This window comes from Tinamus guttatus, unplaced genomic scaffold, assembly GCF_059628265.1.
Source record: "Tinamus guttatus ecotype Peru unplaced genomic scaffold, ASM5962826v1 Tinamus_guttatus_pri_ptg000318l, whole genome shotgun sequence".
In the NCBI taxonomy this organism is placed as follows: Eukaryota; Metazoa; Chordata; class Aves; order Tinamiformes; family Tinamidae; genus Tinamus; species Tinamus guttatus.
In genome coordinates, this window is record NW_028288852.1 from 1,573,875 (window position 1) to 1,597,791 (window position 23,917).

The following is a 23,917-nucleotide window of genomic DNA, read 5'->3' on the forward strand; positions in this document are numbered from 1 at the left end:
AGCTCGTTGTGGAAGCCAATTTTTGTAGAGGATTTCACAATAGTGACTGATGTGCTTTCTGATGTGCTGCTGTGCTTGGACAGCTGCCTGATTGTGGGAAATCTTTCCAAAAAAAAGTTAATCAATCTGATATGTTCTGTGGTGTTGGCTCGACCAAGCCTGAAGACAGAGTATGGTGAGGCTGATCTTGAAACAGCACAGACAGAGCTCTAGGGAATGGATTTAAGCCTCAAAATGTGAATGGTTTATACACTGAAATATATACTAGAAGAAAATGTGAACCTGCTCCTCTCTGTTTAGGCTTAGTCTATCTGAATTGCACAATATCCTGCTCCTCAGTTTTAACAACAAAAGTGTTGAAAAGGGAAGAAAGGAAGATTTTTCTTGCCCTGTGGAAAGTAACTACAATCTCTCACAGTGACCAGAAAAGCACCAAGACCGGTGCCATTTAGATTAAAATTAAAGTTTAATTAAATTTTCCACAATCTTTCACAAAACTTAATTGGCAAAAAAACATGGAGAAACAGTGCTTACTAGATGGACATAAGATGGTTTTTGAGCCAAAGCATAAAAGTCTTCCCCTCCCCGCCCTTATCTTTCAGTTACTGGTTATGGGGCAGGCAATGAAAACTGCTGAATTCCCTCCTATCCTAGGTGTGATTGAGTTGACCGATAGAGCCCGGTGAAGTGTTAGAGCTCAACCTGCCTGAAAGTCAGGCTTCTTCAATAGTTTTACTCAAAAATGTCCAAAGTATGTCAAAAAAGCAGATACTTAATCTTGGAGGAGCTTTCCTAATAATCTATTACTATACAGATATCCAAAACCAATAGATATTTTTACAGTGGCATGGTTTTCTCAGTTAAATAATTTTTTGGCTACTGCTTATGTTAGTTTCTTTGTCAGCATCCTCAACTCTTTAAAATGTCAAATCTTGAGTGTTGAGGGTGAAAGTGTTCTTTACTGTAAAGGATTTAGGGTTCTGACAGGCCTTAGCATGTTTGATGCAGTCTCCAGAGTAGCGAGGAAGATGCGGAAGGAGAAATTTAAGGGTGTTGAGAATGTTGCTTGAAGGCAAAGGAATGTTTATGGCTACTTAACATTGCTGAACAGTACAATTCAGATTAGTTATTTTGCTGTTCTCTGTATCAGATTCTTTTGCAGAAGATAAGGGTGGCAGTGTAAAGGAGGTAATCGGTTAAGGGGGAGATCTGTCCCCCACTGGCTGTTTACCAGAAGGACAACTGAGCAATGAAGGGACGTGCCATGCAAGGGGTGATCTCAGCCACACAGTTTTGAATACTCCCATTGCTCACACATCACAGCAGGCATGTGTGCATTTAAAAAAAGAAAAAAAAAAAAGAAAAAAAAAAAAAGCACATACACAAAACAAAGCAAACTCTTTTCAAATAATCAGTGACATCATGGAAAGTGATTGTTTTTGTTTTCTTTCTTCCCAGCAATAGAGCTTTAAGTTCTATTAACTGAATTATGGAAGCTTTTCACAGTAGCCTTAGTATAGACTTTTCTTATTCTGGATGACAGTGCTGCTCCCTCGCCTCGCCCCGTTTAGGTTCAGAGGAATAGCTGCCTTTGTCAAGACAGGCAGCACCTTGATTTTCAGTGCTGTGTGTGCTCAGCTGGGCACAAAAATGGTGGCAGGACTTTTGGTCCTAGTGACACCTACAGAGTTCAGGTAACTCAAAGATGTAAAGAAGGGTTTCCACACACACTATGCTAATTAGCCACATCAAGTAAGACCTCTGCACCTTTGCATAGTTAAGGTCATCCACTTCCATTTACAGCTTGTTACTTACTCCTATGTATCAACTACCTCAAAAATGGAGAATTTCTGCAAGGATAGCATCTTCCAGAGAGAGTTGTTTACTCAGATCTTTGTTTAGTGTGTTTAAGCAAAGCATGATACAATCATTTTCATATACTGGATAAATAAATGTATGAGTGCTAAATTGATATTTTACTTTCTATTTCAAGGCTCCTGGAGCTGCTGGAAAAACAGGAAGCTTAGGGAAGAAACCTGGTGAGTCATACATTGTGGCAGCACCTTACACTTGTTCTTAAGTACTATTTATCAATGAGAAATTTAAATGGGAATAAAGTCTTTTCCATTAAAATACCTTATGTTTACTCTTCAGCTTTTATCCTTTTATAATTTGCAGCAATGAAAACTCATTGTCTATATTAAAATAATGTGCAATCTGTGTGTCCTTATATATGTAAGTAGCAGATAGCTAGAGAATAAAAATCTGCTTGTGCAAAAATGGCAGCAGAAGGATGGCAAAAGAGTTTGAGAACAGTTGACAGCAGTCCTGCCTGCTTTTCCACAAGGAAAAAAAAATCATGGGAACCTTTTCTATTAAAAAAACCTTGCAAATACTCAGCTGATAGAAATGAAATTCTAGTAAACAAGGTGAAATTTTCCATTTGTTCCAGGAGCAGCAGGAAGAGTGGGTGTACTTAACTGTGTGCTGAAGGGCAAAGGAAAAGGAACAGCTATCTTTTGAAATTTAAAAAGCAACATGAGGCCAGTTCTAGCTGTGAGAAGGCTTTACCTTTTTCCTTCTGAAAGTGACCTGTTTTGGTAGAGGCCACAGTCTTTTGCTTTGGATTGTACATGGATTGGATTTCTTCTCAGAAATTCCATATCTAAATAAATAAAAATTTTAAAATCCTTACCAGAAAGAAAGCTATTTCAGTGTTTTAATGTTCTTGCTGAGAGTTTTCTCTAACTTTCTCTGTGGCACACCAGAGCTCAATGTTGAATTACAATATGAATTATCAGTTTATCTAGCCCATAGTCCCCAATAGAAGTTTTTCATGCTAGTTGGTGAAAGGAACTCTTTGGTATCTGGGGCCTTGTAGAATGCCTCCCTATAGGGAAAAATGAGAAAACTCTTTATCTGAGAGAAAGGAAAGAAAACATTTTTGGTGTCTCAACAGAATTGCATAATATGATATAATTAATATTATAATTAGCATGATAGTGGGATAGATTTTGGCCTACTATAAAATTCGGTCACATCTATTTCATTTCCTTGGGTTCTTGCCTCCTGAATGGCAAGGAAGGAGGAAAATACCTACAGTTCCAGGAAGCTTGAAGAACTTCTAGAAATTTGGCCATATTTCTTGCCGATACTTTGCTTTCCTTGCCATTATACAGAGTAGACTGCTGCTGCTGACTTCTCTTTGTAAATCACCTTCCTGATCTGCTGTCATCGTGCACTGTGTTTTACCAAGTTAAAAATCTGTCTTCAGTCCTCTGCATTCACGCATCACATGAGCTATACAAGTCCCTCGTTCAAATTACCTTTCTAACTTTGAGCTTTGACCCTTTCCATCACTTGTTTGGTGTTCTCCTTTTTCGCCCCTCACGCCTATGGCAGGTGCCTCTCTTCCCAGCTCAGGAAGGAGATCTCTCGACAGTGAATTCTGCACGTGTGATTCTGTGCAGCAGCCTCAGATTGCACGTTGGTCGGTCTGCCTAGTCAGCCACCTTGTATTTACCTACTTCTTTGCCGCCCACTTCTACATTTCTGTAATCACCCTTTCCTTTTAAATCTGGCGTAAACCATCTGATTGTTTTCCTTTCTGCATTCACCACATTTGGTTCTCTATTTCCTGGAAGAAAACCTCCCTCTGTTTTGAATGAGTCACCTCAGTGGTTTCCTTTTTTAAGAGGGATAAGCAGGATGGTGCCCGGCACTGGGTTACTTTTCTTGGTGCAATTGTCCTGTGGAAAGCTGGTCATCACTTCTGGGTTTGCTCTCTTCAGCTTCAGACCCTGTTGCAGTCTCTGAAGGTATTGCCTAAAGCCTTCCTCACCTTCATGGTTCCCCTGCCTTTGGAAGGAGCAAATTGGCTGTGAGCAGGACCTTTTCCTGCTTTGTCTTCCAGAATCAGTTTGGTGAAGCCGTGGTTAGGAGAGCCAAGACTAAGATTGCATGCAAACAGTGATCATAAATGATCACACAGATGCTTTTAATCAAGATTTTGCAAATGAAAGATGAAATCTCAGGCACTGCGTGGAGCTATTATCAGACAATTGCTGACGTTTTAAATAAAGCTAGCTGACTTTGCACTGACACAGCTGAGAAGTGCTGCTGTGATCTGTACTACTTGCTCTGCCGTGGTTATTCTAGGATAATTTTAGATTGCAAGCATAACCAGTCAGATTCAATGCCCACATTGGCTGTTTTAAAGTTCCCAATTTTATTTGAGGCATTGCTAAGGAAAAACTTCCTCGCTCTTAACCACAGGGCCAGAATTTGTTATTCCAGGAAGTTTTTTCTTAAAAACAAAAACAGATTCACATTCCTTCCCTCCAATCATCTGTTAAAGGGAATACTTAAATGATGAACGGCTGTGTACTGTAATCCAGAGGTGGAGCTTTCACCGGTAACAGCCCTTCTTTTGTGCTTCTCTGGACATCTGAGACACTTTATGGCTCAATGAACACTAAGGAAAATTCCCCATAGATTCCCCTTAGCTTTTGGCTAATAACATTACTCATATGTAGCATCTTTAATGAAAAATTCAGATTATCAAAAGCTACACAGTTTTCACATCTACCATCTTTTATTTACCTAAGGTTCCCAATAAAACTAAAGTTTAACATACACTCCATCACCCTAAATGCTGTTTAATAACATGCTAAACCTGGCTTAGAAGCCCTCAAAAGGACACCAAAAAACCTACCTCTGCTCATGAGCTTCTGTGGGTTCCCTTTTGGCAGGCTAACCATGCCAGCCTTTGTGCTGGTTGTTTCCATCTGTCTTTCCACAACCACTGTAAATACAACGTAAACTGCCTGTCTGCTTCGGCTGATGGGACAGGTAATTGGGAGCCCACAGGCAGGGTCAGATTCATGCTGGTGGGTGATCAGACAAGGCACCATTTTTCTGTAAAGGTTAAAGGAATTAAGATTTATTTTTTTAAAATGAATCCTGCCTGCAGCGTTTCTAAAACATTTTCTTTTTGTGTCTAATCTGGTGAGAAACTTTTGTGCATGCCTTCATTAGTTTGTATTTTTGTTACTGCAGCTTTGTCATGATACTGTCATTAGTAGCTATCTCTTTTCTAACAAGCTTACTCCAAACTGATGGTACAAAAAATACTAATTAGGCAGCAGTATTATGATACTTATTTTAAGAGACACGTAACTCTTATAATGGGCATTATTCTTCTGCATTTCAAATATTCACTTACATTTAGCCATAGAGCTGCTACATGGCTGTGTTGCTTATTTATGTATTGCTGTGAGTTTTTTAAGGAGGGACTCCTGATTTGTTATATAATTGCCATTTGTTTCTGTGAAACTATATAAATGAAGAAGAATTTTGTGGAAAAAAAATGTAAAATGAATTTACTGTGCAAGTGATGATGACAAAATAAATAGTGTACAGAAAGCGCTTATTTTTTTTTTCCAAGGTAACATTTGTTTTCTTTAACAGAAATTGCCCAAGTTATTGCCTCTTACACGGCAACGGGTCCAGAGCAGCTTACCCTTGCTCCTGGTCAGTTGATTCTCATCAGAAAGAAGAATCCAGGTGGCTGGTGGGAAGGAGAGCTCCAAGTGAGTGTTTTGGGTTTTTTTCTAATAAAGTTATTGTATTGTAATTCCAAAAAATAAATTGTAAGTCTTTACTGTTCAGAGTAATGAATCCATCAGTGCTAAATAATTCTAGAAAAAAAAATAAACAAGATTGTTGCTTTTTTTTGAAATTGAGATAACTTTGTATTACAGCAAGAGCAAGCCGTTTTGCTTTATTCTAAGCCGAGGCTACCCACCTCACAAGCCAGACGCAGCTTGCAATCCAGTCCTCCCTTGTACGTTTTCTTACAGGCCCTTTGGACATAGGCAGCTGTGTTAATCATTTTTTTTTTTAATGTAGATGTTTGAACTAATTCAAACTTAAATATTTATTTGACATCAGTGCCCACCCTTTCTTTTTCCCTTGATAACTTTTTTTTTCCACTTCTGTGTAGAAACTGTCTTCAAGGATTACTTTGGTTTTTGATCTCAGTAACCTCTATGAGGTTGTTGATTTGTAACCTGAGAGAGTCTCACATTAAAATTTAAGACATAACCATCACTGGACAAGAGTTTTAAAAGTTACTATTTAGCTGCCAATGGCAGAGTGAGTTTGGATTAAAGAAAAAAAAAAAGAAAAAAAAAAGTGTAGCGTTTTACTATGTAAATACTCATCTGTAGCTTTGGATACCATACTATTTCAAGTGTAGTGTGACAAGTATTTTTTTTTTTTTATTAACAGACCCCTTCCTCTTTTCTTTACTATTGTGCTAGTGTAATGCAAACTCCTGATTCTTTTGTTATGTGAGTACAAAGTAGAAATATGGTGAAATGGAGAGAGGAATTGATTAAAAAAAATAAACAAAAAACAGTTGTGAAATGACAAGTGAATTCAACGTAGGATATTAGCAATGCCTTCTTTACTTTATGCACTGAATTTCAAAGTAGTAGATACTTTTAAAGTATCTGTACAGTTTAGTTTTGACCTTAGGTAAGTTTTGTTCAGACTCCTCTGGGGTCACTGTAAAGCTAATATAAAATGAGGCAGAGGTGTTAGGATTACATTGCTGGGTTTCGCTCAGCTTCCAGAATATGCTAAAATGAGTAATCTACACACATTCACTCCTTTTTTTTAGTAAATAAAAATAGAGGGAAGGAAATTGCCAAAGAATAGTACTGTTAGATGACTTCCTCTAAAATTAATATTAGGCAAAATTAAATTTAGGTAAAATTTTTACATGCTCAAAATTTTAACTATATTCCAACTGGCAAAATAAAGGCAAAGGCAAATAAAGGCATAATTAAAAGGTAAAATAAATCTTAGTATAGATTTCATGGATTTTGGTAGTTAAAAAGTTTTAGAAAAATCTTTCATAGATTCAGATTTTTTCTTCTAATTTTATTCGCAATGCAAAACATGACTGACAAAACAGTCTTGCCCCTGTGTTCGAAACTAAGAACATGGATGTAGGTCTTATGTGTGACAGCCTGCTTTTCTCTTAGCACTTGGACCACACGTGCAGTTGTGTGTATGCACCATCCTATAACATTGATGGTCTCTGATTAGGCAGGCATGAGAATATTTAGTATACCCTCTAAAGCATTAGTATCAGGATAATTTCTGTAGTCTCTATCCATATGTATTTATAGCTGCTGAAGCTTAATCTTAATTTTTGTTTGGTTGGAATATGGCTTTAGGATTTCTGATTTGAATTCAAACTTTATCTGTTTTTTTTTTTTTTCTGCCAAAAGTGTAATGTTCTGCTTTTTTTTTTTTTTTTTTTTTTTTTAGCAGATAGTTAATGCAACATATGTTTATAATGTTATGCCTGTTGTTTGGACAGGGAGCACTAAGGGAGATGCTTATTACAAAGTTTTAGGTACTGTTTCTTTAAGAAAAAAAAGTACTGGAATTCTTAGTCTTTCTTTGCTTAAACTATCACAATTCTTTGCACAGTGAAATAGCATTTCAGTGCTACTACTCATGACCACAACAGGCAGCCTAATAGTCTAGAATTATGGTACAAACAAGATGTAATATGAAGGAATCTTTCAGAAAGAACAGGTTTCTAGTATTAACTATGAAGAAGCCAATACAAAAAACTGTTAAGTGAAAAAATCTCTTGGACTAGTAGCAAAAACTGGTTTAGATATCACACGTAGTGGGAAGTATGATAGTATTAAACTATCACCACAAGAATAGCTGATTGTTTTCTCATAAGTTTTTTTCCTGTTCTAAAGTAGTCAGTGTGACTGCAAGAAATGAAAACGTTGCCTGAATTAAAATGTTGCCTAAAATGTTACCTAAGGATCTATTGATGTGCTTAATCCTCTTAAAAGACCTGTTTTCTTACTAGGCACGAGGGAAAAAACGGCAGATAGGGTGGTTCCCTGCTAATTACGTAAAACTTCTGAGCCCTGGTACCAGTAAAACTACACCAACCGAGCTACCTAAACCAACAGCATTACCTTCAGGTAAGCAATGCAGTAGCATTATAAAAATTGCTTCTTGCAATGTATGTCATTTGCAATAGAACTTTTAGAAATAACTATGGATATTAGACTGTGTCACATTAGCCACTTTGTTAAAACTCTTAATTAAAAAAGAAAAGCTGTTACAAATAAGTATATGATTTATTTGTATTTTTTATTATGGTGGTCCTCCAAGTGTGATCTGAGTGATTAAAAAATCCATGTGTGGTTCTACATCTAAGAGAGTAAAATTTATAACAGTATTCAGTACTAATTGATTGCAATATTGGTCCATTGAGAGAAATTTGAAGTTTCAAGGTGATCCACAGCTTTGCAGTTGAGGCATTTCTCACTTGCAGCATTTCATTTTTTCTGAATGTTAAGTGTGAGAAAAGCACTCAAATGACAGTGTAGCTTTTTGTCCTAGATAACAGCGTATTTCAGGGTTTATGGGAGGATACGGGAGTGACACAGCATTGTACTTCTTGAAAAAGGGAAAAAATCTTTCCTTGTGATTGCTTCAGTCTTCAATCTTTGGGGGCTTGGGAGATGGTGTGGTGCTAGGTACAGTAATCTTGTCAATGAAAAATGTGAAGAATAGATGCATTCTCTTTGATAAGCAACCAAAAAGACTTGATGTGAATGCCTCTCTTCTGCATTCATTGAATTTGGATTGAGGGAGGTGAAAGGCATAATAAGTTTACTGCTTTCCCAGGCCGTTTTTTCAATTTAAGAAATAAAGGTACATGAAAAATGTTTTTTCATTTAAATGTGTATTAAATATGTATGAAAGATAGTTAATTTTTTTTAATAACAATGACTTACAAAATATAAGTACTGTATCAGAGAACCCAAATATTACAAATTGTATGAATTACTTTCTCCAGGGAGTTTGGTTCCTGCAGATAAAATGATAGCTTAGGATTCAGACACATTTTTACAAGGCAGCGTGCAGATTTTTTTTCAGATCTAACAGTTTGAGATTTTTCATAAATACTAATACAGCTTTTACAAAGTAAACTTCCCAGCACTCTTTTCATTGGGAGTGGATCATTGAAATTGTAATGCATTCATTCTTACCAAATTCAACTTTACTTTGCAGAAAATATCTTTTGCATAGTCAAAAGAAGAAATAGGAACACTCTGGTATGATAGGTGGCCTCAATCACTTGTTAGGTGATAATTATGTGATGAATACAGGTTGACTTTTGGGAGGCATCTTCATGGAGGAAGGATGCTGGGAAGGAGGCTTGCTATGTGAAAGAGAAACATGCACCAGGGTAGAACCGAGCCCAGTATTAGTGTACTCAGAGGAGGAGTGGATGCTCACTTGCACTGTCTGGACTTAGAAGACAGGGAATCCATCACCAGAACCTCTGCTGCTTCTGTCACTGTGTTCGTTTTGATATATAGGCTTCCTGGGTCCATATGGTAACACAGCCTGCATGATTTAAACCCGCTCTTTTTAAATATGTTGAGTGGATGCTTTGTTTTATTACACATTGAGAACCTGACTTCTTTGTCACTGCAATAGGATTAGTATCAATCTTTCAAAATCATTCTCAAAAGAAAACAACTTAAAAAAAAATCCAAACACCAAAGTTTAGAGCAGATGGGCCATAGCGTGCTTCTGCAGTGAGCAGGCACTTTGGCAACTGGTACAGAGAGGAGTTTAAAATGAGTGATAAACTGTCTTGCTGGAGCTACTCCAAGATCTACCTGTATTGCACTAAGGTATATGCTAAGCTTTATGACCAAGCTTAAGTAACATCAAGATAAAGTCACTGCTTCAAACTCTATGGAGGAGACTCATCTCTGTAAGACCTCTCTTCAGTTGCCTCCCCATGTTTAAGGTGATTCCTAGAATCCCAATGGAGTGTTTGGTATTCAGCTAATACTCCTGGACAACACCAAGTTTCCCAAGGTTCTTTGAATTAGAGAAGAATGATGTAAATGAACATTTTTTGAAAGAGGTTACAAATCTGACAGTATGCATACTATATCCAGGTATAATGTAATTTTGTACCATTCTTTATATTAATAATATCCTGTAAACAAGAATGCTGTAAAACAGATTCACAGATCCTTTGAAGTGAAATATAAACATCAGTAGGGTTGACATATTTGATCTTATGTTGGCTCAAAATTTCCTCAAAACAGCACTATAACATAATCTACTTTTTTTTTTTTTTTTTAGATATGCTGATTTATTTTCAACATGCCAAGCAGATATGTGCTTTGGCTAGTTGAGTTAAAAGGAGTCTAAGAGTACTAATTCAAAGAGTTAATTAAACTAAAAGGAGTTTAATAATCATTTCAAAAATAAAAATTCCAAAAAGAGAGAGGACCTATTTGACAACTTTAAGTAGTCTGCTAGCTGAGTATAAGAATGAAAGCAAAATTAAAATATAGCCTGAATATAATGGAGACCCTTACAGCAAGGTTAATTACATAGCAGGACTGTGTCTTAATGCAGACTACCAGGAACCCTGTGACTTGGCACAGAACACATCAGTAGGCAGGGGAAACTATGTATTTAAATGGGCAGTCCTGCTGCTTTAGAGAATTAAGGAAAGAAAATTGCTCTATTATAATTGAATAGACACTGCTGTATCCTGAGAACATGTTCCATGGGGAGAAAATAGAGAATATATTGTTGGAAGCAGTCCCATGGTGCCAAAAGAAGATATATATATTTATATATATATGTTTATTTATTATTATCTTTCTAATATTTTTGTTTCTAACATATCTATGGCAGTTATAAGTATATTGCCATTGGCTTTCTTTTGAATTGTAGGGTTGTACTGAGCCAGTCCTGTTCTAATTCAAAATAAGCTTGGGGAATAAAACTTAAAACATTTCCCAGACTTTATTGTCCATTAGCCACATCTACTGGAAAGAATAGATGACTTAGGAGAGGCTGGTGTTGATGGAAAATGCAATTTTTATAAATATAAAACAAATCTGATATTTTGTGGACCAAAATTTACATAAAGCTAAAGAAATGCAGCAGTAGACATCTAACCTCTTTAGCGTGTTTGACTTTTTCATAACATTTGAAACTTTCCTTTCCCCTCCCATTTCCTGACAAAAAATATCTAGGGTACAGTCCCAGTTCTGTTCTCTGCCCTTCCCAGTAGGAACCTGACCCCTCAAAAGGCCAGCTGGGAGAGCAAAACAGTTAGAAATCTCTCTACCTCTTTACAAAATGAACCGTTACCACCGCTACAGACCTTTCCTTTATGTTGCAGTGTGCCAAGTGATTGGCATGTACGACTACACGGCGCAGAACGACGACGAGCTGGCCTTCAATAAAGGCCAGATCATCAACGTCCTCAACAAGGAAGACCCCGACTGGTGGAAGGGGGAGGTGAACGGGCAAGTGGGGCTCTTCCCCTCCAACTACGTGAAGCTCACGACCGACATGGACCCGAGCCAGCAATGTAAGTGCCGCGCTCTGCGTTGGGTTCGCCGTTCTCTAAGATGAAACATGCAGCATTGCTGTGATTCTGCTGTGGTCCGCAGAACTCGAAGCTTCACCCACTGCTGCATTTGCCAGAGTCTCTTTGAAGACCTTCTATAATGCAAACCTTATTTTATGTTTTTTTTTTTTTTTATTATTACTATTTAGTTCCCATCCCCTTTGTAGCATGTTGCCCCCTTTTACCATTTTTTGCACCATGCTGTTTACATGCCTGACTCATTTTCCTAGCTTGGATTTGCTCATTGTTTTGTTTTGCTTATGTGTTGTTTTCCTCCTTTTTCTAGGAATCATATGTTGTCCATCCCCCACTCAGGCTTGAAAGTCCTCAAAGAGACCCACTATCCCATAGCACTGCCCAGAGGGATGATGGGAGATGCAGCCTTGATCATGTGGCTTCCAGCATGATCATCTACTGCCTTCTGAGTAGAAGAACACACTGCAGAGCAGTTTACCTCAGTTTACCTTAGTTGCATGTGATGGCAATGTTTGAGTTAATTACCTACCGATACAGACGCAAAATTAAACAGCAATGACAAAAACAAACAAACAAAAATAATCAGGATAGTGGGTCCTTTTGTGGCTTTCATAGTTACCAAACTAATTTTTTTCCACCTTTGCACAGGTGCTTTCAGTAGTCTTAAAATTATTTTTAAATATATATTTTAGCTTTTTAAAGGAAAAGTATAAATTAAGTTTCTTCATTGCAATTTTCTTTGTGCAAAAAGACCCACTATCAAGGAATGCTGCATGTGCTATTAAAATTGTTCCAAATGTCCATAAATTTGAGACTTTATGTATCTTTCTTTTTTGTTGTTCACTTGTCTGGTGTTGTCAATATGTCTTTTTTTTTCCTAATTTTTATTGCAAAAGAACAGAAGGAATTAAATCAGTTTAAGGAACTTTATATGTGCCCAGTTACAGTTAAGGTATTTTGTTATAGTTATTGTACTGTATGTATCAGGTGTTCTTGTTAAATGTATAATACACAGTGGAGAGAAGGACTTCACCTCCTTCCAATGCAAGAGATGTTAACCTTGCATACTGTTGTTATCCTGGTTATGTTAATTTTATTTTGCACATTACTTGTAGCTGCATACCGTTAGAAAACATCCTGTTTTGTGTTTGTCTACAATGTTTCCTTTTTTTCACATTTTCGTATCAGAAATCAATAGACTGCTGCCTTCATGTGAGCTTTGAGAATTAACTGTTTTGTGTTCATCTTGGCTACGTGAAGTTTGATTTCTCATTTTTGCGCTCTCATGACTATGGAACAACGCATTTTGAACAAGTAATTATCTTGACAAGAAAGAATGTATAGAAATATCTCCCTGCAATTAATTTCCAGTGTTTACATTTTTTAACTAGACTGTGGAATTTATACAAATTAATATTAAATGGAGCTGACAGTCGAGTTTATGTAGTAGCTGTGCTGTAGCTAAGCCATGTTTGTCTTTCCAACGCTAGTTACAAGCTCTTGATGAAATGCCTGGTGCTGTCGATGCAGGAACCTCTCCCCAATGCCTCAAGCACAATATAGTTGTCCTACTAATTAGTCCAGCATTTAGTTCTGTGGGTTTTTTGTTTTGTTTTGTTTGTATTTCATTATTTCTAAATTTCATGCTGGCAGTGTTGTAGAGTTTCTAATCCTGCCTCATCTTCCTCCTTCCCACCTCTCATCCGGTGCAAAGAACGAGTGAAGCTCCTTATTCAATTGCACTTCAGTATTTCATCGATATGAATGTAAAATATATAAATATATAAAAACCTGCAGCTTTAACAACTGTAATACAGCCTTTAAAATTAGTTACATGTATAGATAATTAAATTCTTCATATAAAACTAGACTAAAACGTGTTTGTTGTCTTGTTGCTGTGTACACACAGAATTCACCAAGTGGCATTACTGCATGTAGTGAATTAGCCACCAGTGTAGCCTGAAAGCTACCTGTTAGTTTCCGAATGACACTGACACCATTTCTTTGAATATTGTTTGAATATAATTGCTCTGATTGATCACGCTTAACTGCAACTTTTTGCACCTTTCTTCCTCTGTTCAATGCTTTCTACATGGTAGATAAATTAAGTATAGTTTGTTGTTTTAGCAAGGATTTATATTGACTTAGGCTCTTTGTTTTATGCCAGAAGCTCTGGTTTTAAAAACATGCACACTTGCACAGATTTTCTTTGTTTTTAGGATAGTATTTAACATGCACATTATTTTCTTTCTCACTCTGCCATAAGAGTTTTCTTCTTCACCGTAGCCGCTTGCTGAAGAATATTCTGCCTAGAATCTAACAGAAATTGAACAGAACTGAATACTTGTATTTTTCAGTGCCCGTTGTGTTCTTTGCTGAGAACAATGTAGCCAGATTTTATTCCACTATTTCAATATTTTGTGCATTAAAATGTTATTTTAATGAAAGGATATCTCTACATTTCCATAATGAACAGCTGTGTTGAGAGATTTATAATTTGACTAAAAGCAATTGTCCTAAGAGGTACTTTGTATTTTTTATGACTTCAGGCTAGGAACACACTTTCTCTAAATACTGTCTGTAAGTGTAGGGTGTTCAGCAGCTGCTGCTTTTTTTTTTTTTCTTCATTACTTTAACTGAGAAGAAAAATAAAGCTATTATAATATCTCCAGGCTACATGTTTTCTAACATGCTTCTTACAAATGTTGAGAGTGAAGTCTCATAAAAGATTTCCTACAAAGTGCCCTACAAAGTTCCTGGGGTCAGTTTACTATTGAGCTGAAAAGAGCGATCTGAAGTTGCCCTTCTGTAGACAGACACACACACACGCACTGGCCTTGGCTGTGCCAAGAGCCCTCGCACAGAAGAGCTCTGTGCTTCGCTCAGCGCAGCAGCAGCTTTATCAACTAGTCTATTGTTGAGAGTAGTTAACTGACAAAAAATGCAAAACACATTTTAAATGTCCCGGGTAGAGATATTCAAGCCCTTGCAGCTTGTCTTGAAATATATTCTTGAAGTACCTACAATGCCTGTTTACTTCAGTGCTAAGGTTCTCAAGTGCACTGTTACAGATCAGCATGGTAATGCTTTGCCTGCCACGTAACAGTTATTTCCCTTGAGTATCATATAAGAGCAAAATACTGCACGTACTCATTCTTACTGACCTGGGGGGATTGTCTTTGTATACCAGAAAAGGAAAATGAAAGCAATTCTTTAATAAAGATAACGGATTATTTCCACCAAAAAGAATAGTTAGTCAAGATTGTATTTCAAACCAGTTTTGACTTTCTCCTTCTTGATTCATCTGAAGGCACGCAGTGCCCTCCTAAAGCCGCACACCCTGACTGCAGCAAGCAAATCTGTTAAAACAAACTAAGAAACAAACACCACCACCATCAAAATAAACTTGCCTTCTGTGCTAGAAATGCACGAGAAACTTGTTTCTTGAGTTCCTGGACTTGTGTCTGCAAAGCCAAAACACTAATCCTGCACATGGCTGAAGCAAGATTTACAGAGAAGCAGATAAGACACTGTTCAGCTGCTTTTCGATTTTATTTATATTTCAAGTTAATATTTAGAAAAGAGACTGGATCAATAGAGTGCATTCTTTGTATTAATCCATATTTGCTAAGTATCTTTCCTGTTTGTACCAGGCGATGAAGAAAATGAGCTGTCACTTGAGGGCCATAGAGGAGATGATTGTATTTAGAGATCACTCCCACTGGTGGTGGGGGGGATTGTTGGTTTTTTGTTTACTTTTCTATTTACCGTTAGAAGTTCCTCTCTTTTCAGCTGCTGAGTAAGAATATCCATCCATGTTTATTCAGGGAGGGTTGTTAATATCAATCCTTTAAATCTGTTAAAGACAACTCTGAATCTGAGATGCTGTCAGAAATGGTTTGTTTCATATGCTCAATCCATTTTACATAATGGTCTCACTTCTTTGGGCTTTCAGTGGTATCTCCTTCATTCCCCCTGAGTTCGCTGAACTCATTTGGAAGCAGGCAATTGCCATAACCCTCCCGCAAGGCGACAAAATAGCTGCATATTCAGGTTCTGTTTTTTTTTTTTTTTTTTTTTTTTTTTTTTTTTTTTAAGAAGTCCATTTTAATTCACTTAAAATTCTTATTTCTAGCTATTTAACTTCTCGATAAATAGCTGCATGTATTAAATAACTCAATTTATACACTTTTTCTACTATTGTAATAAATGATTTTTTTAATCTTTTTTTTAGACAACCTCAGTCAGTCCAGGGACGGGGTGTCTCTGATAGTATCTCATCAGGGTAAAGTCAACTAAGCTGAATTACCCTATTGCAATCCAAGTGTATGTGCATAGACAAGTGGATAACAAGCTGCTCCTCAACTAAAAAGGGACTCTAGGATGTTCTTTTGATTTTAAAACCTGAAAGAATGGTTTCAGAAGGTTGTCTTGGGTACAGTTAGACATGCAAATTATTTTCGTGAAGATTTTATTCCCTGGATATAGATTTTATGGGCTTTTGTACTTGTCCTTTGATAGCTTACAAAGGAGATTGTACCCTGAATAAAGTTTCATTTTGAGTTATTGTCCACATGAATAGAAACTGTGAAAGTTACCTTAATACGTCACTTGACCTTGATGGTATTTGTTGTTAATAGTATTTGTAAGTGTAATACTGAGAGAAGCATCAAAATTCTACAGCAAAAATAAGTTTCATGATTGTCCCCTCCCCTCATCTTAATTTGGAAACTTCTTAAAGAACAAGCAAAACCCTGTAGTCCTGTACTGCTTCTCTTCAGCACAAAAATTCAGATTGTGAAGTCTTGTAGAGTCTGAAACTAATTCCCATCAAACTTATAACTCTTCCTCTGTAACTATCAATAGCCACGTGGAGCGCCACAGAAGTAGAAGTCCTGTTTTTAGAAAAAGCTTAATCCTGTGGTATTGCTTAACTGTTTCATGGCAAAGGTAGCCCTTAGGCTGTTGACCTACAAGGACATTTATATTGCACAACTGTTGTACAACAAGTTAATGTCATGTTTGGAAGGTGTTGGACTCCCTTTAGCCTTCCTGGGCTGCTTGAGCACAGGGTTTGGCTCTGCTTTCTAGCCTTGAGTTCCCTAAAATTGCTTGTTCTCATCCTTCCCACCTTTCCGACTGCGGCCCTCTTGGCGGTAGCTGTGCCCGGCAGCACGAAGGAAGCTCTGTGCTTGCGTTTCATTCCCCTCGCTGTCGCGGCAGTGTTTGTACCCACAGAACACCCGGCTGACGCGGCCAGCGCAGGCCCTCGGGTGAGGGTTGTCTGCGCCCTGGCCTAGTCGGCTCAACCCTGATTTGTGTTTTTTGTCTGTCACGCTTCGCTGCCACATGAAGTTTTCTCTGCTGAGTTTTTTTCATGCATTGGAGCTATTTTGGATGCTGATGAATGGTTTCAGTTGATATGGACTGATTACCTTAGACCCTTTTCTGAGGGGAAGACTTGAAGGGGAAGAAGGGTAGAGATCTCACTAAAAAAGTGAAAAAATAATAAAATCTTTGCTTGTTAGACAGTTTGAGCTTTTAGAATAGTAGTTAACACGTTTCTGCTTCCATAGGAAGTACCTATACAACGTCTTTATATTTTCTGAAGGCAATGCAAGATTAGGTTGTGCAGCTCTCTCAGCCTGGATCTGTGACTGATGCTTTGAGTGATTTGTTATTACTGAGCAGTGCTCAGAGGCTCAAGATAGGTCCATAAATGTTCAAAGGGCTGAAACAAAGAGGCGAGATTTAAAGTTTCCTGATGTGATATACGCCAATCCAGGAATTGGTTAACACTGCCAATGTATATTTTTAGATGCATCCCTGCCCTCACGCTTACGATTTTATTCTTGTCCTAGTAGGTTCTGTAAAGGGAGTGCTAAACAAGTCCTGTTTATTTCCTTCTCTGCCTTCTCACCTTCTCCTTCTTCACTTGTTATAATACTAACACATGTTGTTTCCGAGTAAATAAGATGTTCACCTAAAGCTCTGCAGAAAGATTTTGCTATTGCAAAATGAGGATCACGGTAATGTATCACAAATGCACGGCTAGTCTTGGACACCTGGGAGCGTTCTAGGATAACAAGGAGAGGATAAAAAAAGCGGTGGGGAATCAAAAAACTGTTAAAAAATCCTAAATGTGTTGTTTGGACTATGTGAATTGGCAGTGGCCAAGAGGTATTGGTGTGACTGGGAGGAGGCTGGTGCTGTGGGTGCCTTGGCAAAACAAAGTTGCGTGTAATATTTTGCAAGTCGGGTTTTTCAGACTTGTTCCTAGATCCTACCGCTCTCTGTCCCAGTATGAAAATACTGCCAGCTATACAGAGTGTGTGCTGTGTCCTACTGATAAATGAGCATACCAGTCATGTTAAGATATTCCAAACAGGCAGAAATTGTCGAAAATTGCTGTATAATGGGATTTGGCATCACACAAGCTAGGGATGGGAAGATCAGTTTGTTCACCAGAGGACAAGGTGTCCTCAGCAAAGGCTCGAAATACCCTCCCAGGAGTGAGTGTGGCCCACAGGGTGCCTTCCCCAAACTGATAGTTGTGTGTGAAGTTAGCTGATAAGCCAGGAAGCGGGAAGCTGGTGAGACGCCGTAATTATGCTGTTGTCCTGCCAGGAGGGCTATTTTCCTTGCTTCGTGTTTCGGGGGAAACCTCCGGAATGCTTTCGTAGTGCTCCTGGTTCCCCGTAGCAGAAGGGGCTCCTGCCTGCTGTGCCCTTGTCCGTGCAGGCCGGGCCAGCGCGAGGTTCGCTGTGAACGCTGCCTCGTGCCGCGCTCAGTACGGAGCGCGCTGCTCGGAGCAGCCGCCCCGCGCGAGGAGGCATTCAAAGTTGTGCTCGTGCATTGGATCACCGAGTCCCACGGCAGAACCCTCCTCCCATCGAGGAGAATATCTTGTGGACTGTTCTCGAGCTTAGTGATTCATTTAAAGACACATATTTTCAGTGTCCTGGAGGAATGGGAACAAGACTGAATGATATTTAGAATGATATTTGAAATTATTATTTTTTTTTCCTAACATTTCTTCAGTTCCATGGGTCCAAAAGCACAGACTTCTAGTTTCAGCATTTGAGTGATGGCTCTTGAAGAGCCGAGGGAATAAATGGCCAGGCTGGGGGGTTGTGTGTGAGCGCCCTGCTCTGGTTTCAAACACGTTGCCCGGTCAGAGGGCAGAAATTTGTATATTCACCACACTGTGAACACGGTGATTTAGCCATCATAATTCCCCCATTCTGCTCTGAATTTACTAGCTATTTTGTAGTTAAAGACTCAAATTCAGCTTCTGCAGCCTTTCGGATGGAATCCAGCACACTACTTTTCAAAGGAGAGAGAAAATACAAAAGAGAGTGGGGCACTCTTGTCAACAAAAAGGACAAATTCCAGTGCTTAATTTTACCTACCTGAATAGCTATATGCATGAGGTACTGTGTGCTTTTAATTAGGAACATTAACCAATTCTCTATGAAGTGAGGTCCTCTCCTTTATCCACAGCAAAAGTTTTCCATTTGTCACTGGAAACATCTGATATCAAGGCTATTTTGTAGTGCCTGCTGTGAGTCTTTTTTAGTTGGTTGAATTGATCGATTATATTATGAAAGTAATTTACACAGTACTTTGATTTCCCTGAAAAAATAGTTGGAGCCTTTTGGCCTTGACATTTCAACTTGAAAAGAAACACGTTGTTTTTCTGTTCTTTACACAAAGAGGAGAAAATTCTTGCTACTTTTGCACCAAATATAGAAAAAAAATTCACTATTAGAAAACTCTCTGCTACATATTCTGCTCTGATAGATTATTTTCTCAACTGTTTAGTTTGAAAAGACATCATTTATCGAAGTTCAGAGTAGCTCATTTAAATCCCAATTGACTATCTGTCAAGGTAGCCAGTAAAATATTATAACTGAATATGTTAAATGCTTCCTCTATAACATCAGTGGTTGGAAATAAGACTTTAAACCAAGATCTTCAGCATCTTTGAAGAGTAAACTTCCCAGCCTCTAGAGAAAAAAATAATTAAGCACTTTTCTCATGTTTAATGAAGCTGGCAGTGCACGGAGAGAAATAAATCTGTTTTAGACCCCATTTACTTTCAACGATAACTAAGAATATACTTTGAAAGTGCCCATTTAATAAACAGAATTGAAGCTTTTGGAAAGTGCCCAACATTTTTATTATTTTGCCATTAAATCAGGATCATTTTAATTGATAAATCTCAAACTCTACCTTTTTCTTTCAAAAAAAAAAAGATAAAATGCTTCTTTGAAAGCACTTCAACGTGTTGTACTTAAATACCTGAAAGGAGTGTTCTCCATGTGTGTAAGCTTCTGATTTTTGTTCAGCTTTTTAAGCAAGTTTTTTTTTTTTTTTTAAGAAGTTACCCTGATTGTGTAGATCTCTTTCTCTCTCTCTCTCTCTCTCTTTTTTTTTTTTTTTTTTTTTTCCTTTTTTCCTTTCCGAAGGAGTTTTCATTATTTTTTCTGGAGCAGAAATTAGTTGAAGCAGAGCATCCTAAAGCATGTTCATGAACAATCAGTAGTGATACATGCAGATCTCACCAGTGGCACGGTGCAACATTACCTCTTTGGCATCCAAGAAATTAAAAAATAAGAGGGAGTATTATCAAATGATTAACTTGATGTACAAAGAACTGCAAGAGTTGCTCCAGGGTGATGTGTTTAGGAGCAGTAATGGTTCACTTTATAAAAGCATTTGAAAGCATTTGATCTAAAATTTCCCTGTCAGATCTCAGTGTGTTTGTGTCATTGCTGATGCTGTAGAAAATAAGTTAAAAAAGAAGCTGCCTCTTTTAAAATGCATGAAGTGACCAAATATTTTCCTCTTAGAAAAATGTGTTTCACAGGGCAATGTATTGAATTTGCCAATATTCATTGGGGGGGGGGAGAAGAAATAAGCTAAAGAATTTTATTCATGTAAAAATCCTTTTAAATAAGGTATTATTGAAGCAACATGTTTTAAAATATCTTGAAAATTTTCCTGTCTGAAATTTATTTTAAAGGGAATTAAAATAATACATGTAAAATAAAAAAACAGAAAAATCCAGTTGCCAATTTCAGAAGATTTTCTTTCAGCTGAAAATTCTGTTCAGTAAATATTATTTTAGCTACAGCAGATCTGTATGAATTTGCAAATGGCCAGAAGTAAAATCTGTGTTTCTTTTGTGTTTTCCAGGGTGTGCAGACTTGCATCTTCTGGATATGCTGACACCTACCGAAAGAAAAAGGCAGGGATATATCCATGAGCTCATCGTCACTGAAGAGAACTATGTCAATGATCTGCAATTGGTCACGGAGGTAAACACACACAGCAGCTTTTGGACCAGCTTTTATTCACTTGTCTTTCTAAAGTAAATTAGAGCAGTAATTTCACTATGTGAAGTGATTCTTTCTCTGATACCACTGCCACGTTCAGCTTCCTAGGAATGGGTTGTGTTCAGCTGCTGTAGGTGTGTATGGGTGTGGGTGTAACTAGTGTTGAGCCCTTGTGTTACTGCTGCCAAAACACCAATTTTAAAATTATCATTCTCGTAAACTCTTTCTGCTCCTTAATTTGTATGCTGATTTCTCATGTGGAAGCTCTTAACACTTAAAGCACATTTTGTGCCAGCTGCACAGTGACAACTTGGTTATTCTTTCTTTTTGCCTCTTTTTTTCCTTAATGTTACAAGATGCATCTCTTATGTGGAGGAAAAAAAAAAAAGGAATGTATGTAGGCAAACAGACAATCCCTGTGACAGAGGAGGGTTTTTTGTCCTTTTTTTGTGGCAAAATGGCCAAGTGAAACACTATGAGAAAAAATAGAACTAATATACTTACAGTTGCATTATCAAAGAAGACCTGGGATATTTTGCAGGAGACCTTTGGCTAAAATACTCATGGTTAAAACAGATCGTCTGCAACATAAGTAACACAACCGACACACATTTAGATCGTGCTCTTTTAAAGCAGTATCCTGCTCACAAACACATTAACGGGAAATGCTGGGGACCTCTAGGGCACAGTGTCTGGTTGAAGTCTGTTCCAGTGAGTATCAGGTGCTGCTCTGTTGTAAAATTTTAACGCCCTCAGGCTAAGAAAGTGAACATCAATCTTTGTCACTTTGAATATATTTAACATATGCTTTCTAAATTGCTTAATTTTCTGAACCTATAGATCTTCCAGAAACCACTAATGGAATCTGAGCTGCTAACCGAAAAAGAAGTTGCTATGATTTTTGTTAATTGGAAGGAGCTGATTATGTGCAATATTAAACTACTGAAGTAAGTTTCCTGCCCCATCCTTAGCAATAACAAAACTGTGGGTCTCTTTCACAGCCCCTGTCCCATTTCTCCTTTTAACTGCTTGAAAATATTTACCGCCCATGAAAATAGTGGCCAAAATGATACATATTTTACCTTGTTGGAGAAAGCAGAAAATTAATAATGTTTACTGCGCGTTATTTGTTGTTGAGAAGCATCTAGTAGCTATTTGTGAGTCAGTATTTGCACTTGCTTTGCTCTTGGTGTACATGTGCTCTTGAAGGCCGGGTCAACCTCTCCTGAAGAGCAAGCAGTGCTGGTCAAGGCTACCTGCAGGTCTTTTTTGTGTCGTGTGTCTCTGTCACAGCCCATACCCAGTTCCAGTTATCTGTGGATGCAAAGCAAAGCACAGTGATCTCTACCTCCCTCCTTCGGGGTTAGCTGACGTATTCCTTTAGCTATTGTAGGCCTGTCGCGTCTGAATGAGCTGTTTTGTGAGAAGCTGCGCCAACAAAGCCTGGTTTCCTATGGATTTGTGCCCAGTGAACCCAGCACCCTTCCTTCCACAGCCTCCAACTACTGCAACCCCACCTCTCTGCCATGAAACTCCACACAGTGCAAGTACCCTTATTTCTCCCTTCATCCCCTCTGGCCTCTGGTGGATCCTTTCCTCCCTCCTGCACCTCTCTCAACCACTTCAGCAAGAGACAGTAGATGTTGTGTCTGGTCTGGAGGCACAAGAATAAAAGCTACACCTTCATAAGCAAGAGGATTAATAAAGTTCCTCTCGCTCCTCCACCTCCACCAACCTAGCTGCTAATTTCCATTGAACTCTTCAGGATTCTATCACTTAGAAATGCCTCTTCTTTTGTAAAATGTCGTTGAAAAATGACCTGCAAACTCAGAAGTTATGACAGGGATAGGAAAATCACAGGCAGCTCAATGACCTCTTTTCCTTAGGAAACCAGGCTAAAAATTAAAAGTAGCTTTGGGCATGAAGTAGTGGGAAAGTTTCCATTCTTGATTCAAGAGCGTATCCAAATTCTCTTTCTAAACTAATAGTCAAGGAACTGACATTCTCATCTGGCTTTGTATCAAGTTAATTTCAAATAATACTTTGACCACAAGAGGGGAAAATGATGTTGGCTGAGAGGGCAGTCCTGATTACTGTATTGTTACAATATGTAATAAATCTTGTGACTGATCTTCTATTATTCAGGGCTCTCTTTCTTTCAGTAATGGATAAGAATCGAATTGCTTATCTCGTAAATCAAGAATCATTCATTAGTGGTCTGGTTACTCATAAACCACACGTGACCTTTTCGTGTTTAGGGCATTGCGTGTGCGTAAGAAGATGTCTGGAGAGAAGATGCCGGTGAAAATGATTGGTGACATCCTGACAGCTCAGCTGCCCCACATGCAGCCTTACATTCGCTTCTGCAGCTGCCAGCTCAACGGGGCGGCCCTCATCCAGCAGAAAACAGATGAAGTCCCGGAGTTCAAGGAGTTTGTTAAAGTAAGAGAAGGAGCAATCGCCATGGATTTCATAGACCGTACCCTTAGACTGTCATTTTGCTGCTTTCCAAAACATGATCTTAGAATAGTGCTACATTTGGGCTAGAATGAACTTTAGCACTCATTGAAATAATACTTTTTTTCCCCCCCAAGAACAATAGTGCCATAAAATACTTAATTTTGGTTTTATAATGTTCTTGCAATAACATGCTAGTACCCAAGTAAATAACTTGATGAGAAGAGGACTTTATCCTGTACCTGCAAGACAGATGAAGAATATTTGTAAAAAAATAAAAATCATTCTGCTATTCTGAGATTGCTTGTGATCTAGGAACAGGCTTAGCTGAAGCATTTGTTGTCTTACCTTTTCCCTTCTTAGACGAGCTTATTTTGCAGTGTTTTAAACAAACTGACTAACACTATTTTACCTCTCTAATGTTTCAGAGGTTAGCAATGGATCCTCGCTGTAAAGGAATGCCACTGTCAAGTTTTCTACTAAAGCCTATGCAACGGGTAACAAGATACCCACTAATAATTAAAAATGTACGTTCTTTTGCAAAGGTGACGGTTTGATGCTGCTTTGCTTTATAGCTTAATTACAGAGCAGTTTCCCATCTGTGTCAAGCTTTCCCAGTGTCAGATTTCTGATCCGG

At 38.1% G+C, this 23,917-nt stretch overlaps 1 protein-coding gene across 4 annotated transcripts in view; it reads left to right on the forward strand.

The window, feature by feature from the left end:
- The window catches only part of ITSN1 (intersectin 1), a 120,562-nt gene that overhangs the window by 90,043 nt on the left and 6,602 nt on the right, over nt 1-23,917 (forward strand). For all 4 annotated transcript variants that reach the window (XM_088528982.1, XM_088528983.1, XM_088528984.1 and 1 more), the window contains 8 exons: nt 1,994-2,039; nt 5,470-5,591; nt 7,907-8,024; nt 11,276-11,467; nt 20,684-20,805; nt 21,664-21,770; nt 23,082-23,265; nt 23,709-23,807. In XM_088528982.1, the coding sequence (XP_088385108.1) occupies nt 1,994-2,039; nt 5,470-5,591; nt 7,907-8,024; nt 11,276-11,467; nt 20,684-20,805; nt 21,664-21,770; nt 23,082-23,265; nt 23,709-23,807 (990 nt within the window). The remainder of the gene's footprint in view (nt 1-1,993; nt 2,040-5,469; nt 5,592-7,906; nt 8,025-11,275; nt 11,468-20,683; nt 20,806-21,663; nt 21,771-23,081; nt 23,266-23,708; nt 23,808-23,917) is intronic.